The sequence below is a fragment of the Cherax quadricarinatus genome, chromosome 59, assembly GCF_038502225.1.
Source record: "Cherax quadricarinatus isolate ZL_2023a chromosome 59, ASM3850222v1, whole genome shotgun sequence".
Classification (NCBI taxonomy): Eukaryota; Metazoa; Arthropoda; class Malacostraca; order Decapoda; family Parastacidae; genus Cherax; species Cherax quadricarinatus.
The window spans coordinates 15,871,961-15,891,352 of record NC_091350.1 but is presented as its reverse complement, the minus strand read 5'-3'; the positions used below and the strand labels follow the sequence as shown (position 1 = coordinate 15,891,352).

Genomic DNA, 19,392 nt, shown 5'->3' with positions numbered 1-19,392 from the left:
CCGATCCCCGCAACTGGCAGCCAGCCCTCCCACCACTCAGTGTGGTGAGTGTTTTGTTTGTTCATTATTTGCTATTAAACTACAGTATAAATAATGTAAACCCATTCATGACTGCATATTGGAATGGCTATTAGGAAAGGTATTAGATGGTGACATCATGTGTTTACTCTTGAACACTGCAAAGAACCGAACAGTTCTGCTATTGCTAATAATAACAATAGTAATAATAATAATAATAACAATAGTAATAATAATAATAATAACAATAGTAATAATAATCATAATAATAATAATAATAATAATAATAATAAATACGATATAATTGAAGAAGGAAATTGTACAAAAATACGAGGGAGTGGTTGACACATCGTCAGTGTGACTTTGTTTATGCTGGAGTGAACATTAGTCTCCCTGCTCTTCCAAACATTTCACAATAATTCGGTTGAGGCAGTGGTATTTAATAACATATATGTTATAAATAATAATAGTACATGTTATTATTAATAACATGTATTATTATTAACATGTATGTATTTAATAACATATATGCTATAAATAATAATAGTACATATTATTAATAACATGTATTATTATTATTAACATGTATGTTATTAAATACCATTGCCTCAATCACTGCCTCTACCACTCCAGTCACACTCAATCTACAAGCACCAAACACAATGAATTATTGTAAGATGTTTGGAAGAGCAGGGAGACTAATGTTCACTCCAGCATAAACAAAGTCACACTGACGATGTGTCAACCACTCCCTCATATTTTTGTACAATTTCCTTTTTCAATTATATCATATTTATTATTATTATTATTATTATTATTATTATTACTATTGTTATTATTAGCTGTAGCAGAAATGTTTAATTCTTTGCAGTGTTCAAGAGTAAACACATGATGTCACCGTCTAATACCTGTCCGAATAGCCATTCCAATATGCAGTCATGAATGGGTTTACATTATTTATACTGTAGTTTAATAGCAAATAATGAACAAACAAAACACTCACCACACTGAGTGGTGGGAGGGCTGGCTGCCAGTTGCGGGGGTCGGAGGGAGGGTAGTAGGGACTCACAGGTGGCGGGAAACTTAAATATGATTTGGCGGCTGGGAATTTGGTGGCTGGGAATTTGGCGGTTGGGAATTCGCGAATGTGTGAAGCCCGTGAAAGTTGAAAACGTGAATGTTGAGGGAGACCTGTACTTGTTACTTTCCCTGACAGTAATTTCCATCAAGGGCTGGTCAAAGAATATTTCAAAAAATTCCAGTTCATTGGCCGTGGTTCCAAGGGGACAAGTAGGTAGAATTCCACTTTGAGAGTCATCAAAGTGGTGGGACTTGGGAACAAAATCGGGATTTTGCTGCCAATCCCAGATACGATTTGCTGGTGGATACTGGACATCATAGGCTGGTTGTGCAGGTAGTTGTGGTTGTGGTGGGCTGATGGCTGATGCTCCGCTTTGTTCTTGAACTGCGGAGTCAGCAGCGTGGGTCCCAGCCTGGGCTGGTGAGTCACGCATGGCCACGGCACTACCATCACCACTACCACCATCTACTGATGCCTGTGGTCTATCCATGCCAAGTGTAGCCACATCATCCTCACTATCACTGTCTATACCTGGTGTAGGGCCACGGGATGTACTCTGGGATGTACTCAGTCCCCTGGGCACGGCATAGGGTACACTACCCGAGTGCATGCAGCGGCGTACATACCGACGCTTCACTGGTGAATATGTTTCCTCACTATCACTACTCGAATGATCGTCAAGAGCAATAAAATCACAATCCACGTCACTATCATTATCAATACTGAAGTCAGAGGCCTGGCCACGCGAAAATACGTAATAGTTTTCTCTTGCGTTGAGGTACAACTGACCGTGACTGAGGAGTGCCCACACCAGAAGTAGAAGGTTGAGGATCGTCAGGGTTTTCTGCACTATTATCGATATCCTGGTCATTCCTTTCAGTCACTAACTGATCAAGCCAAAGAATTTGTCTTCATTTCCACTTCCATCAGTGTCAGAACTATCGATAGGAAGAGGAGAGTCCCAATTTTCCTTGGAGTGAGAGCTGCCTTGCGACGAGGCATGGTGAACAAGGGTAACTGAGCCGGCATTCCCACAATGCTATGCGGGCGCCTAGATTTTTTGTTTATGGTGCACACCCACCATGCAGACCCGTTCTCTCACATGTAGGTCTATGAGTGTTTTCGTGCTAAATTTGACGCCGCTAGAATTTTGGCGTAGATCTATGGTTTGGACACTCAACGTGAAGCCGTAGATCTACGGGGCGGACCCTGAAAGGGTTAAGCATCCCAGAGCAATAAAATGCATATGCACAGTTCACTCATTATTTTTATTTTTTTTTATTATCACACTGGCCGATTCCCGCCAAGGCAGGGTGGCCCGAAAAAGAAAAACTTTCACCATCATTCACTCCATCACTGTCTTGCCAGAAGGGTGCTTTACACTACAGTTTTTAAACTGCAACATTAACACCCCTCCTTCAGAGTGCAGGCACTGTACTTCCCATCTCCAGGACTCAAGTCAGGCCTGCCGGTTTCCCTGAATCCCTTCATAAATGTTACTTTGCTCACACTCCAACAGCACGTCAAGTATTAAAAACCATTTGTCTCCATTCACTCCTATCAAACACGCTCATGCATGCCTGCTGGAAGTCCAAGCCCCTCGCACACAAAACCTCCTTTACCCCCTCCCTCCAACCTTTCCTAGGCCGACCCCTACCCCGCCTTCCTTCCACTACAGACTCATACACTCTTGAAGTCATTCTGTTTCGCTCCATTCTCTGTACATGTCCGAACCACCTCAACAACCCTTCCTCAGCCCTCTGGACAACAGTTTTGGTAATCCCGCACCTCCTCCTAACTTCCAAACTACGAATTCTCTGCATTATATTCACACCACACATTGCCCTCAGACATGACATCTCCACTGCCTCCAGCCTTCTCCTCGCTGCAACATTCATCACCCATGCTTCACACCCATATAAGAGCGTTGGTAAAACTATACTCTCATACATTCCCCTCTTTGCCTCCAAGGACAAAGTTCTTTGTCTCCACAGACTCCTAAGTGCACCACTCACTCTTTTTCCCTCATCAATTCTATGATTCACCTCATCTTTCATAGACCCATCTGCTGACACGTCCACTCCCAAATATCTGAATACGTTCACCTCCTCCATACTCTCTCCCTCCAATCTGATATTCAATCTTTCATCACCTAATCTTTTTGTTATCCTCATAACCTTACTCTTTCCTGTATTCACCTTTAATTTTCTTCTTTTACACACCCTACCAAATTCATCCACCAATCTCTGCAACTTCTCTTCAGAATCTCCCAAGAGCACAGTGTCATCAGCAAAGAGCAGCTGTGACAACTCCCACTTTGTGTGTGATTCTTTATCTTTTAACTCCACGCCTCTTGCCAAGACCCTCGCATTTACTTCTCTTACAACCCCATCTATAAATATATTAAACAACCACGGTGACATCACACATCCTTGTCTAAGGCCTACTTTTACTGGGAAAAAATTTCCCTCTTTCCTACATACTCTAACTTGAGCCTCACTATCCTCGTAAAAACTCTTCACTGCTTTCAGTAACCTACCTCCTACACCATACACTTGCAACATCTGCCACATTGCCCCCCTATCCACCCTGTCATACGCCTTTTCCAAATCCATAAATGCCACAAAGACCTCTTTAGCCTTATCTAAATAATGTTCATTTATATGTTTCACTGTAAACACCTGGTCCACACACCCCCTACCTTTCCTAAAGCCTCCTTGTTCATCTGCTATCCTATTTTCCGTCTTACTCTTAATTCTTTCAATTATAACTCTACCATACACTTTACCAGGTATACTCAACAGACTTATCCCCCTATAATTTTTGCACTCTCTTTTATCCCCTTTGCCTTTATACAAAGGAACTATGCATGCTCTCTGCCAATCCCTAGGTACCTTACCCTCTTCCATACATTTATTAAATAATTGCCCCAACCACTCCAAAACTATATCCCCACCTGCTTTTAACATTTCTATCTTTATCCCATCAATCCCAGCTGCCTTACCCCCTTTCATTTTACCTACTGCCTCACGAACTTCCCCCACACTTACAACTGCCTCTTCCTCACTCCTACAAGATGTTATTCCTCCTTGCCCTATACACGAAATCACAGCTTCCCTATCTTCATCAACATTTAACAATTCCTCAAAATATTCCCTCCATCTTCCCAATACCTCTAACTCTCCATTTAATAACTCTCCTCTCCTATTTTTAACTGACAAATCCATTTGTTCTCTAGGCTTTCTTAACTTGTTAATCTCACTCCAAAACTTTTTCTTATTTTCAACAAAATTTGTTGATAACATCTCACCCACTCTCTCATTTGCTCTCTTTTTACATTGCTTCACCACTCTCTTAACCTCTCTCTTTTTCTCCATATACTCTTCCCTCCTTGCATCACTTCTACTTTGTAAAAACTTCTCATATGCTAACTTTTTCTCCCTTACTACTCTCTTTACATCATCATTCCACCAATCGCTCCTCTTCCCTCCTGCACCCACTTTCCTGTAACCACAAACTTCTGCTGAACACTCTAACACTACATTTTTAAACCTACCCCATACCTCTTCGACCCCATTGCCTATGCTCTCATTAGCCCATCTATCCTCCAATAGCTGTTTATATCTTACCCTAACTGCCTCCTCTTTTAGTTTATAAACCTTCACCTCTCTCTTCCCTGATGCTTCTATTCTCCTTGTATCCCATCTACCTTTTACTCTCAGTGTAGCTACAACTAGAAAGTGATCTGATATATCTGTGGCCCCTCTATAAACATGTACATCCTGAAGTCTACTCAACAGTCTTTTATCTACCAATACATAATCCAACAAACTACTGTCATTTTGCCCTACATCATATCTTGTATACTTATTTATCCTCTTTTTCTTAAAATATGCATTACCTATAACTAAACCCCTTTCTATACAAAGTTCAATCAAAGGGCTCCCATTATCATTTACACCTGGCACCCCAAACTTACCTACCACACCCTCTCTAAAAGTTTCTCCTACTTTAGCATTCAGGTCCCCTACCACAATTACTCTCTCACTTGGTTCAAAGGCTCCTATACATTCACTTAACATCTCCCAAAATCTCTCTCTCTCTCCTCTGCATTCCTCTCTTCTCCAGGTGCATACACGCTTATTATGACCCACTTCTCGCATCCAACCTTTACTTTAATCCACATAATTCTTGAATTTACACATTCATATTCTCTTTTCTCCTTCCATAACTGATCATTTAACATTACTGCTACCCCTTCCTTTGCTCTAACTCTCTCAGATACTCCAGATTTAATCCCATTTATTTCCCCCCACTGAAACTCTCCTACCCCCTTCAGCTTTGTTTCGCTTAGGGCCAGGACATCCAACTTCTTTTCATTCATAACATCAGCAATCATCTGTTTCTTGTCATCCGCACTACACCCACGCACATTTAAGCATCCCAGTTTTATAAAGTTTTTCTTCTTCTCTTTTTTAGTAAATGTCTACAGGAGAAGGGGTTACTAGCCCATTGCTCCCGGCATTTTAGTCGCCTCATACGACACGCATGGCTTACGGAGGAAAGATTCTTTTCCACTTCCCCATGGACAATGGAAGAAATAAAGAAGAACAAGAGCTATTTAGAAAAAGGAGAAAAACCTAGATGTATGTATATATATATGCATGTGCGTGTCTGTGAAGTGTGACCAAAGTGTAAGTAGGAGTAGCAAGATATCCCTGTTATCTAGCATGTTTATGAGACAGAAAAAGAAACCAGCAATCCTACCATCATGCAAAACAGTTACAGGTTTTTGTTTCACAGTCATCTGGCAGGATGGTAGTACTTCCCTGGGTGGTTGCTGTCTACCAACCTACTACCTCATTACTTACCTTAAAATATTTGTAGTCTTAATGTAGGGTTAGTCAGAGGTGAATAAAAGAGATAAAACAAATAAATGAGAGAGAGAATGAGTACATGAGAGAGGACACTTGCAGTTATGTAAACAAACCAGGCAAATGTGAGTTATGTAAACAGACTGTACACGTCTGGTTTGTGTACAAGTTACATTGTGTACAAGTTGTCTCTACGTTGATACGGTAGAATAAATAAAGAGGAACACTCCCATTCTCATGTAACACCATTTTTTAGAAGAAATGACGCTCTGAGTGAAGGCATACGAAAGGAATAATTTTCTACAGTTACCCCCAGTAACATATTTTCTCTTATGTTGGACTAGAGAAAACGTTATTCTTGCTGTCACTTGTACAAGTTGTCTGGCTCCCACATCTCATAATTATGTTTATTTATTCTATTGTGGGGTGTATTTATCATCTTTATATGTTATGTATCATGTTTGTTATATATTTTGAAAAAAAATATCATAGCTGGATTAATGAAAATGTATATATTAACGTAATATATGACATTTAATGAGACTCAGTGATTATTAATTATTATTATCATTACTAATATGGCATCACTTGTATAAGTCGTCTGGCTCCCACATCTCATATTTGTGTTTATTTATTCTACTGTGAGTGTATTTATCATCTTTATATGTTATGTATCATGTTTATTATATAATTTTGAAAAAAATATCATACATGGATTAACGAAAATGTGTATATTAACGTAATATATGACATTTAATGAGACAATGATTATTACTGAGTATTATTATCATTACTAATATGGCATCTCGAGACATAAGACACTCTTACTGATTTTAATGTGTACCTACATGCCAGCACTGTGAGTAAGTTTATTTAGGCACAGGTATACATAAGTATAATTATCAGAATACAGTGGACCCCCGAGTTTCGTGATTAATCCATTCCAGAGTCTGCCGAATGTCGAAACTGCCGAATGGCGAAACCATTTTCCCCATAAGAAATAATGGAAATAAAATTAATCCGTTCCCGATACCCAAAAATATTAAAATAAAATATTTTTTTCAAATTAAATAAAGATTTACATACTGAAAACAATGAGAAATCAAGTACATACATATAAAAAATAATAACATTACACTTACCTTTACTGAAGACTTCTGGGTGGATGGAAGACGGGAGGAGGGGATAGGAGGAAGGTGTACACTATTGTTTGGAAGGAGAATCTCCTTCCATTAGGACTTCAGGTACAAAGTCCTTATCTGGGGTTACTTCCCTTCTTTGTTTTTTAAAGGCACTGGGAACAACTTGAGAGTCACTGGACCCCTGTCGCACAAAATATCTGTCCAGAGAGCTCTGTTTCTGGCGTTTCTTTAAGATTTGTTTGAAGTGGGACACAACACTGTCATTGTACATGTTGCCAATATGGCCTGCAACAGCTTTGTTAGGGTGAAGTTCATCCATAAATGTTTGCACTTCAGTCCACTTTGCACAAATGTCCTTAATCTTTGAAGAAGGCACCTTCCTCCATCTCTCTTTCTCCTCCTCTGCAGCAATTTCCTGAGCTGTGATCTCTTGCTGTTGCAGATGAAGCTCTTGCAGCTATTCAGTGGTTAGCTCTTCCCTGTGGTCCTCCACCAACTCTTCCACATCCTCGTCACTCACCTCCAATCCCAGGGACTTCCCCAGTGCCACAATAGATTCCACAACTGGAATGGGCTCCTTAGGGTCAGCTCCAAACCCTTCAAAATCCCTCTTGTACACATTCTGGCCACAATTTTCTCCAAGCAGAATTCAAAGTTCTGCAAGTCACTCCTTCCCAAGCCTTATCTATAAGGTTTATGCAAGTGAGGATATTGAAGTGATCTTTCCAGAACTCTCTGAGGGTCAATTCAGTGTCTGAGGTCACTTCAAAGCACTTTTGAAACAATGCTTTGGTGTACAGTTTTATTTGAAGTTTGAAATGACCTGCTGGTCCATGGGCTGGATGAGAGGAGTTGTATTAGGGGGAAAGAACTTCACCGTGATGAAACTAAACTCCTCCACTATTTGCTCTCCCAAGTCTGGAGGATGAGTAGGAGCATTGTCCATTACCAGGAGGCACTTGAGTGGCAATTTATTTTACAGGAGATATTTCTTCACACTGGGGCCAAACACTTCATTAAACCAGTCTAGGAAAATTCCTCTTGTGACCCATGCCTTACTGTTAGCCTTCCACATCACACACAAATTACTTTTGGCGGCACTGTTTTTCTTGAACACACTGGGATTTTCAGAGTGATACACCAGTAAAGGCTTCAATTTGCAATCCCCACTAGCATTACTACAAAACATGAGAGTAAGCCTATCCTTCATAGGCTTGTGTCCTGGGAGTGCCATTTCCTCCTGCGTGATGTAGGTCCTCTTTGGCATTTTCTTCCAAAAGAGGCCTGTTTCGCCACAATTAAACACTTGTTGGGGTTTGAATTCTCCAGTGTCTACGCACTCCTTAAACTCCTGTACAAACTTCTCAGCTGCTCTTTTGTCAGAACTGGCAGCCTCACCATGCCTTATCACACTGTGAATGCCACTATGCTTCTTAAATTTCTCAAACCAACCTTTGCTGGCCTTAAAATCACAAGCATCACCACTTGTTGCAGGCATTTCCTTTACGAGATCGTCATGCAACTGTCTTGCCTTTTCACATATTATCGACTGCATAATACTATCTCCTGCTAACTGTTTTTGGGTAATCCACACCAACAATAACCTTTCCACTCCTTTGAGGATTTGAGATCTCTTTTTTGTCAGCATATCTACCCCCTTTGCAACAACAGCACACTTTATTTCCTTTCTCTTTGCCATGATCGAAGTGATGGTTGAATGGGGTTTGCCATACATCCTGGCAAGTTCTGTAACACGCACTCCGCTCTCATATTTTTCAATGATTTCCTTCCTGAATTCGATCGTGTTCCTCGCTTTCTTGGGCCCATGGTGACTTATTTAGCAGTTGCAAGCACAAAAAACAATGGATTATTATGAAATGTATTGTATGAACCCACAAGGTGATGGTCACGTGCTGGTAAACAATGGCACACTGAGTGTGAATGGTGCGGGAGACTGGCTTTGTGTGTGCAGTGATGGGTGGACGGTTGCCAAATCACGAGTCCAATCACGAACCGCGAGGCTAAATTTTGCCAAAAAAACTTGCCGAAAGTCGGATTTCACGAAAGTCGATGCCGACGAAACTCGGGGGTCCAATGTATATATAAAATATCCTAGGTAGTAGGTTGGTAGACAGCAGTCACCCAGGGAGGTACTACCGTCCTGCCAAGTGAGTGTAAAACGAAAGCCTGTATTTGTTTTACATGATGGTAGGATTGCTGGTGTCTTTTTTTCTGTCTCATAAACATGGAAGATTTCAGGTACGTCTTGCTACTTCTACTTACACTTAGGTCACACTACACATACATATACAAGCATATATATACACACCCCTCTGGGTTTTCTTCTATTTTCTTTCTCATTCTTGTTCTTGTTTATTTCCTCTTATCTCTATGGGGAATTGGAACAGAATTCTTCCTCTGTAAGCCATGCGTGTTGGAAGAGGCGACTAAAACGCCGGGAGCAAGGGGCTAGTAACTCCTTCTCCTGTACAAATTACTAAATTTAAGAGAAACTTTCGTTTTTCTTTTTGGGCCACCCTGCCTTGGTGGGATAGGGCTGGTTTGTTGAAAAAAAAAAATATAAAATATGAAACAACTTTTAAAAACACTTGAAATTTTCGAGTTTCCAGACACAATGGAGAGATGTGGTGCTTACGGAGCTCATAGAGAATGTAAACAAACAGGGTGGGGTGCAGTGACCATATTAGAAAGTCAGGTGGGGGGAGCCGTATAGAGAGTTTAGGTCATAATTTGAAATGACCGTATTAGCGGAACACCGTAAAGCAAAACGCCGTAAAGCAGGGCCCTACTGTAATAAAATACTATACATGTATTCCAATGTATACACCACAGCCTGGTTGATCAGGAACTGAAATCAGAAACTTATCAAGTTCCCCTTGAAGACAGATAGGAGTCTTTCGGCAATTTTCCATAAGCATGAATGGAAGGAGTTGAAAAATCTTGGCCCCTGTACACTTAATGAGCTACCTTTTAGTATACTCACTGCATCCTGTAGACAATTACTAAAAAAGAGAAGAAGAAAAACTTTATAAAACTGGGATGCTTGAATGTGCGTGGATGTAGTGCGGATGACAAGAAACAGATGATTGCTGATGTTATGAATGAAAAGAAGTTGGATGTCCTGGCCCTAAGCGAAACAAAGCTGAAGGGGGTAGGGGAGTTTCGGTGGGGGGAAATAAATGGGATTAAATCTGGGGTATCTGAGAGAGTTAGAGCAAAGGAAGGGGTAGCAGTAATGATGAAGGATCAGTTATGGAAGGAGAAAAGAGAATATGAATGTGTAAATTCAAGAATTATGTGGATTAAAGTAAAGGTTGGATGCGAAAAGTGGGTCATAATAAGCGTGTATGCACCTGGAGAAGAGAGGAATGTAGAGGAGAGAGAGAGATTTTGGGAGATGTTAAGTGAATGTATAGGAGCCTTTGAACCAAGTGAGAGAGTAATTGTGGTAGGGGACCTGAATGTTAAAGTAGGAGAAACTTTTAGAGAGGGTGTGGTAGGTAAGTTTGGGGTGCCAGGTGTAAATGATAATGGGAGCCCTTTGATTGAACTTTGTATAGAAAGGGGTTTAGTTATAGGTAATACATATTTTAAGAAAAAGAGGAGAAATAAGTATATACAAGATATGATGTAGGGCAAAATGACAGTAGTTTGTTGGATTATGTATTCGTAGATAAAAGACTGTTTAGTAGACTTCAGGATGTACATGTTTATAGAGGGGCCACAGATATATCAGATCACTTTCTAGTTGTAGCTACACTGAGAGTAAAAGGTAGATGGGATACAAGGAGAATAGAAGCATCAGGGAAGAGAGAGGTGAAGGTTTATAAACTAAAAGAGGAGGCAGTTAGGGTAAGATATAAACAGCTATTGGAGGATAGATGGGCTAATGAGAGCATAGGCAATGGGGTCGAAGAGGTATGGGGTAGGTTTAAAAATGTAGTGTTAGAGTGTTCAGCAGAAGTTTGTGGTTACAGGAAAGTGGGTGCGGGAGGGAAGAGGAGCGATTGGTGGAATGATGATGTAAAGAGAGTAGTAAGGGAGAAAAAGTTAGCATATGAGAAGTTTTTACAAAGTAGAAGTGATGCAAGGAGGGAAGAGTATATGGAGAAAAAGAGAGAGGTTAAGAGAGTGGTGAAGCAATGTAAAAAGAGAGCAAATGAGAGAGTGGGTGAGATGTTATCAACAAATTTTGTTGAAAATAAGAAAAAGTTTTGGAGTGAGATTAACAAGTTAAGGAAGCCTAGAGAACAAATTGATTTGTCAGTTAAAAATAGGAGAGGAGAGTTATTAAATGGAGAGTTAGAGGTATTGGGAAGATAAGATAAGATTTCGTTCGGATTTTTAACCCCAGAGGGTTAGCCACCCAGGATAACCCAAGAAAGTCAGTGCAACATCGAGGACTGTCTAACTTATTTCCATTGGGGTCCTTAATCTTGTCCCCCAGGATGCGACCCACACCAGTCGACTAACACCCAGGTACCTATTTGCTGCTAGGTGAACAGGACAACAGGTGTAAGGAAACGTGTCGGAATGTTTCCACCCGCCGGGAATCGAACCCGGGCCCTCTGTGTGTGAAGCGGGAGCTTTAGCCACCAGGCCACCGGGGAATATTTTGAGGAATTGTTAAATGTTGATGAAGTTAGGGAAGCTGTGATTTTGTGTATAGGGCAAGGAGGAATAACATCTTGTAGGAGTGAGGAAGAGCCAGTTGTGAGTGTGGGGGAAGTTCATGAGGCAGTAGGTAAAATGAAAGGGGGTAAGGCAGCCAGGATTGATGAGATAAAGATAGAAATGTTAAAAGCAGGTGGGGATATAGTTTTGGAGTGGTTGGTGCAATTATTTAATAAATGTATGGAAGAGGGTAAGGTACCTAGGGATTGGCAGAGAGCATGCATAGTTCCTTTGTATAAAGGCAAAGGGGACAAAAGAGAGTGCAAAAATTATAGGGGGATAAGTCTGTTGAGTATACCTGGTAAAGTGTATGGTAGAGTTATTATTGAAAGAATTAAGAGTAAGATGGAAAATAGGATAGCAGATGAACAAGGAGGCTTTAGGAAAGGTAGGGGGTGTGTGGACCAGGTGTTTACAGTGAAACATATAAGTGAACAGTATTTAGATAAGGCTAAAGAGGTCTTTGTGGCATTTATGGATTTGGAAAAGGCGTATGACAGGGTGGATAGGGGGGCAATGTGGCAAATGTTGCAGGTGTATGGTGTAGGAGGTAGGTTACTGAAAGCAGTGAAGAGTTTTTACGAGGATAGTGAGGCTCAAGTTAGAGTATGTAGAAAAGAGGGAAATTATTTCCCAGTAAAAGTAGGCCTTAGACAAGGATGTGTGATGTCACCGTGGTTATTTAATATATTTATAGATGGGGTTGTAAGAGAAGTAAATGCGAGGGTCTTGGCAAGAGGCGTGGAGTTAAAAGATAAAGAATCACACAAAGTGGGAGTTGTCACAGTTGCTCTTTGCTGATGACACTGTGCTCTTGGGAGATTCTGAAGAGAAGTTGCAGAGATTGGTGGATGAATTTGGTAGGGTATGCAAAAGAAGAAAATTAAAAGTGAATACAGGAAAGAGTAAGGTTATGAGGATAACAAAAAGATTAGGTGATGAAAGACTGGATATCAGATTGGAGGGAGAGAGTATGGAGGAGGTGAATGTATTCAGATATTTGGGAGTGGACGTGTCAGCGGATGGGTCTATGAAAGATGAGGTGAATCATAGAATTGATGAGGGGAAAAGGGTGAGTGGTGCACTTAGGAGTCTGTGGAGATAAAGAACTTTGTCCTTGGAGGCAAAGAGGGGAATGTATGAGAGTATAGTTTTACCAACGCTCTTATATGGGTGTGAAGCATGGGTGATGAATGTTGCAGTGAGAAGGCTGGAGGCAGTGGAAATGTCATGTCTGAGGGCAATGTGTGGTGTGAATATAATGCAGAGAATTCGTAGTTTGGAAGTTAGGAGGAGGTGTGGGATTACCAAAACTGTTGTCCAGAGGGCTGAGGAAGGGTTGTTGAGGTGGTTCGGACATGTAGAGAGAATGGAGCGAAACAGAATGACTTCAAGAGTGTATCAGTCTGTAGTGGAAGGAAGGCGGGGTAGGGGTCGGCCTAGGAACGGTTGGAGGGAGGGGGTAAAGGAGGTTTTGTGTGCGAGGGGCTTGGACTTCCAGCAGGCATGCGTGAGCGTGTTTGATAGGAGTGAATGGAGACAAATGGTTTTTAATACTTGACGTGCTGTTGGAGTGTGAGCAAAGTAACATTTATGAAGGGGTTCAGGGAAACCGGCAGGCCGGACTTGAGTCCTGGAGATGGGAAGTACAGTGCCTGCACTCTGAAGGAGGGGTGTTAATGTTGCAGTTTAAAAACTGTAGTGTAAAGCACCCTTCTGGCAAGACAGTGATGGAGTGAATGATGGTGAAAATTTTTCTTTTTCGGGCCACCCTGCCTTGGTGGGAATCGGCCAGTGTGATAATAATAAAAAAAATTAGTAGTCTCCCTCCAAGGACCCTACCCAAAAAAATGGAAACAAATTCTCTATCAATCATTCAAACCTGTCTTGCTAGAATTCTGCAAACATCACAATCCAAATTACCCTCCAAACTTCAACAATCCTACCCCTCCCACAGACTGCAGGCACCATAATTCCACCTCCAGAGCTCAAGTCTGGCTAACTGGTTTCTCTGAACCCCTTCATAAATGTTACTTTGCTCATGCTCTAACTGGGCATCAAGCCCTAAAAACCACTTGTCTCCACTCACTCCAAACTATCATGCTTGTACACACCTGCTGGATTCTGAAGCTCTTGGCATTCAAAACCTTTTATTTACCTCCTTCCTCCCTCCTTCCCTGGGATGACCTATATCCCTCCTTCCTTCCACCCCATATTTACACATCCTCTTGGTCATTCTACTGATTCACGTAGAGTCGAACACATGAGATATCAAAGAGGTATACAGTGGACCCTCGCCTAACGAACACATCGCATAACGTTAAGTCCGCCTAGCGATACATTTTAACGCAAAAATTTTGCCTCGGCTAGTGCTAAAAAACTTGCTCAATGCAATTCATTCCAGACGCGTCCATGTGCGGCCTGAGCCCGCCTCACTTGTTCTGTGGGTGCCAGTGTTTACAAGCCAGCCACCGCGGTTGCTTCCAAGCATACAACTGAAACATTTCATAATATCACAGCCTTTTTAGTGATTGCACCTGCAAAATAAGTCACCATGGGCCCCAAGAAAGCTTCTAGTGCCAACCCTACAGCAAAAAGGGTGAGAATTACTATGGATATGAAGAAAGAGATCATTGCTAAGTATGAAAGTGGAGTGTGTGTGTCTCCGAGCTGGCCAGGTTGTACACAAAACCCCAATCAACCATCGCTACTATTGTGGCCAAGAAAACAGCAATCAAGGAAGCTGTTCTTGCCAAAGGTGCAACTTTGTTTTCAAAACAGAGATCGCAAGTGATAGAAGATGTTGAGAGACTGTTATTGGTGTGGATAAACGAAAACAGATAGCATCTCTCAAGCGATCATATGTGAAAAGGCTAGGAAGTTGCATGACGATTTAATTAGAAAAATGCCTGCAACTAGTGGTGATGTGAGTGAAATTAAGGCCACCAAAGGTTGGTTTGAGAGATTTAAGAATCGTAGTGTCATACATAGTGTGATAAGGCATGGTGAGGCTGCCAGTTCGGACCACAAAGCGGCTGAAAAATATGTGCAGGAATTCAAGAAGTACATAGACAGTGAAGGACTGAAACCTGAACAAGTGTTTAATTGTGATGAAACAGGCCTGTTTTGGAAGAAAATGCCAAGCAGGACCTACATTACTCAGGAGGAAAAGGCACTCCCAGGACATAAGCCTATGAAAGACAGGCTTACTCTGTTGATGTGTGCCAATGCTAGTGGTGATTGCAAAGTGAAGCCTTTATTGGTGTATCACTCTGAAACTCCCAGAGTGTTCAGGAAAAACAATGTCCTCAAGGCTAATTTGTGTGTGCTGTGGAGAGCAAACAGTAAGGTATGGGTCACTAGGGACTTTTTCTATGACTGGTTATACCATGCATTTGCCCCCACTGTGAAAAATTACCTAATTGAAAAGAAATTAGACCTTAAGTGCCTCCTGGTATTAGACAATGCTCCTGGTCATTCTTCAGACGTGGCAGAGTGACTTTCTGAGGAAATGAGCTTCATTAAGGTCAAGTTTTTGCCTCCTAATACCACTCCTCTCCTGCAGCCCATGGACCAGCAGGTCATTTCCAACTTCAAGAAACTGTACACAAAAGCTATGTTTGAAAGGTGCTTTGTAGTGACCTCAGGAACTCAATTGACTCTAAGAGAGTTTTGGAGAGATCACTTTAGCATCCTCAATTGTGTAAACATTATAGGTAAGGCTTGGGAGGAAGTGACTAAGAGGACCTTGAACTCTGCTTGGAAGAAACTGTGGCCAGAATGTGTAGACAAAAGGGATTTTGAATGGTTTGAGGCTAACCCTGGGAATCCTATGCCAGTTGAGGAATCCATTGTGGCACTGGGGAAGTCCTTGGGGTTGGAGGTTAGTGGGGAGGATGTGGAAGAGTTGGTGGAGGAGGACAATGAAGAACTAACCACTGATGAGCTGCTAGATCATCTTCAACAGCAAGAGACCACACCTGAGGAAACTGCTTCGGAGGAGGGGATAGAGAAATTGAGGAAGTTGCCTACTTCAAAGATTAAGGAAATGTGTGCAATGTGGCTTAAAGTGCAAACCTTTTTTCATGAAAATCACCCTCACACAGCTATTGCAAGCAGTGCTGGTGACTATTACACTGACAATGTTGTGAAACACTTTAGGAATGTCATAAAGGAACGGGAGGTACAGGCCTCTATGGACAGATATGTTGTGTGACAGAGGTCCAGTGACTCTCAAGCTGGTCCTAGTGGCATTAAAAGAAGGGAAGTAACCCCAGAAAAGGACTTGCCACCTCAAGTCCTAATGGAAGGGGATTCCCCTTCTAAACATTAACACCATCCACAGTCTCCCCTCCTCCCATCCCATCAATCACCACCAGATCTTCAATAAAGGTAAGTGTCATGTAACTGTGCATGTCTTCTTCAGTTTGTGTGTATTAAAATTAATATTTCATGTGGTAAAATTTTTTTTTGTTCATACTTTGGGGTGTCAGGAACTGATTAATTTGGTTTCCATTATTTCTCATGGGGAAAATTAATTCGCCTAACGATAATTTCGCCTAACGTTGAGCTCTCAGGAACGGATTAATAGCGTTAGGCGAGGGTGCACTGTACTGTGTATTTTAAGGTCTTATCAATATTAAGTGTGAGTTTATTGTTTGTCATCCTAGCAGATATCTTTACAAGCTCATCATTAACCATGTTGCTGATGACAACCAGGTCTGGAATTGAGATGACAAAAGTTGTATCATCTGCAAACAGAATACTGTATATTACTTAACCAATGCTTTTATTTTACTCTCTGAACATACTGGAAACTCCCAGTTAACATAAAACATAAAATAAAAATTCCTCTTAGTGTATTTGCTCTGAATGAGGAACACATCTGTAATTATCATAATGAAAAGGGTATCTTTCTAATTCAACTAATATTATTCTAAACATTTTTACTTTCTATAAATAAATGTGTACTGGTAAAAAGCAGTAGCAGTTTTAAGGGAAGAAGAAAGTTGATAGGAGCCATGCTGGAAAGAAAAAACTCACCATGACAAGTCTCGCACTCTTTGCCATTGTACCAGACTCGAGTCAGAGTGCGGTCAAAGTCAGCAATAACCTGAAACATGTTAGTGAAGAACTCTCTACATTGAAAACTGTCCATCATTAAAGAACAAATAAAATTCATGTTTCAAAATTATATGATGAACTAAAGAATGAAACACTGCTTTCTGTGTTTAGGTTCTATGAATGATGTGCTGCATATCTAGAGCAACCTGGGTATGTAACCTTTATAACAGAGGTAATGAACTCTTAGACCACTTTTCTGGCCAATTTTTTTACTTTACTGACATATTCCATGATCAGGTGCACCAATATTCCTTTGAGCCTCTGCCCCAGACACTACTCAGGACCACACTGCCATTCAATAAGCATGACCGAAACAATGAAAAGTAAATACTGGTGGTCCTAAGTGTTGGAGAAGCTCCTTCTCATCAATGTAGGATGAGAGGATTCTCTCCTAGGATATTAGTGAGACCAAACCATCCAAGAGGTATATGTGGAATGACGAAGATGGAGATCCCTGTCTGTTGTGAAACAAAATGAAGAGATCAAAAGATATTATGGAGAAAGGGGTGCTTTACTTGAAGACTAACAAGCCAAGATGGTCAGAAACTGGTGGAGGAAACCTCTATGAACATCAGTGCATTGACTAGAAAATGCTTGCTTAGCATGATTTGCTGATCTGACATGAAAGAAGATAGACAAGGTTAAGGGTTGAACTGCTAGGTAATCAACACATCTTTGTGATGGAATGGAAGAAAATATCTTGCTTCATGAAAGAAGCATTAATCAAAACCTTGACCTTCACATTCCAAGGAAAGGCAGGTCAGAAAAACTTCTTCAGATCAAATACTCTTTTCTTTTGAAACCTTTCATAGAACAGAAGTGTCCTTGTGGAAATGAGCCAGAGTTGGCATGGCAATGGGCATTGTAGTCATTCATGTGAGGAACAAAAGAGAAGGCCAAATCTGGGGTAGTTGGGCCATATCGCTAGGAACATGATCAATAAAAGTGGCATCTAAATAAGAAACTGAGGATGAGCAAGCCTTGTGAATGAATGACTAACTTTTGATCCAGTTCCTGTGGTAACATTCTCAGGATCCTGATAGGTGATATTACTTACTCATTCAAAAATACAAAGAAAGTGAGTCATTTTAGGCATCCATAAGTAACTCTGAGCCTGCTTATTATTGGGTGGCTAGCAGAGATTGTGAGTCACCACTACGGGTAGAAACAGCTGGATGATCATTACCCACAAACTGAAAAGTTGAAGGTAGAGGTGGATGAGTGACAGAAGCACTGAGGGTACAATGAGCTCTTTTCCTGCTAGACATGTTTGTAAGTCTAACAAAATGAGGTTTAAGTGCCAGGTGAACCACAAGTATATCAGTAACACTGTTTGGATTTAGGGAATCTTAGCCCCCACTGTAATCCACTGCAGGTTTGGCTAAGCACATCAAACATGGTGATCTGAGTGAACATGACCCATGTGTCAAACAGGTGATATGTAGATCACCATCCAGTGGAAGAAAGGAAGAATTTAAATGTTTACATAAAGAGTGAGAGTTCCCCACAGTGAGAATTCCTCAACCAGCATTAAGAGATGACTGAATGATGAGGTAGTACTGAGAAGTGCTTGACACTAGATGCTATATACAGATGTAAACGAAGACCAAAATTAGGCAGATGTGTGATCTAAGAGTCTTTTCACTGTGTTATATAGACAAGTTGCCATTCCTAATGTGATTCTTGTAATCTTTACATAGAAATACAATCTATGCATTTGTCGAGCATTTTAAGCTGAAAATCAATCAATATTTAGTTAGTGATAGAATGATTAAACAGTAATGCAGTACTGTAGTACTGTAGTGCCATGCACTACAGTACTACATGCTACACCTCACTGGAGCATATGAATGAAAAATAACCAAAGGTGACTGCTGCAGTGTCTAAAATAAGAAAATAATTATCAAATAACTAGTATTATATAAATTTTGGATAAAATCTTGTATTGAGACCTCTGGCAGCATTTCAACCCTTCTATAGATATTTTACTGCTCTGTGTTACTTACCTATGATGAAAGAAAAGGATTTTTTATGATATCAGTGGATGCAATCACTTCCCAGAGTGCACTTGGATCCTTTGCTTACCTATTATACAGTCAAAATAATAAGAGTGTTGTTTTTACATGACAACCCTTCAAATAAAGTGTTATGTTGCTAGTGAAAGGCCCTTGATTCTAAGATCTGGAGCTACCCCTTCTTCCTTAGATCAAGCTAAGCTACCTCTAATTTCCAAGACAATGTATCATACCTATGGGTTTTGTGCTTCCCTATGAATATGTACTCTCCTCGGTTAACCTGTGATAACCATCAGACTAACCTGGCACCAGTGGCAAATGATTGTTAATTATAAATCTCTCTAGGAACTATTACAGATGCAAAAAAAAAAAAAAAAAAAAAAAAAAGAGCTAGCAAGTTATTTGCCTTATACAAGAACTCAGAGTAATAAAAAAAAAAGTTG

The 19,392-nt window shown here is 40.8% G+C and overlaps 1 protein-coding gene across 3 annotated transcripts in view; it reads right to left on the bottom strand.

Moving 5' to 3' along the window:
• Window positions 1-19,392, bottom strand: part of cN-IIIB (cytosolic 5'-nucleotidase IIIB) — a 184,333-nt gene that overhangs the window by 70,183 nt on the left and 94,758 nt on the right. For 2 of the 3 annotated variants that reach the window (XM_070097779.1, XM_070097781.1), the window contains exon 4: window positions 16,854-16,923. The exons of the other annotated variant lie outside the window; for it this stretch is intronic. In XM_070097779.1, coding sequence (XP_069953880.1) covers window positions 16,854-16,923 — 70 coding nt within the window. The remainder of the gene's footprint in view (window positions 1-16,853; window positions 16,924-19,392) is intronic. 3 annotated transcript variants of the gene reach the window in all.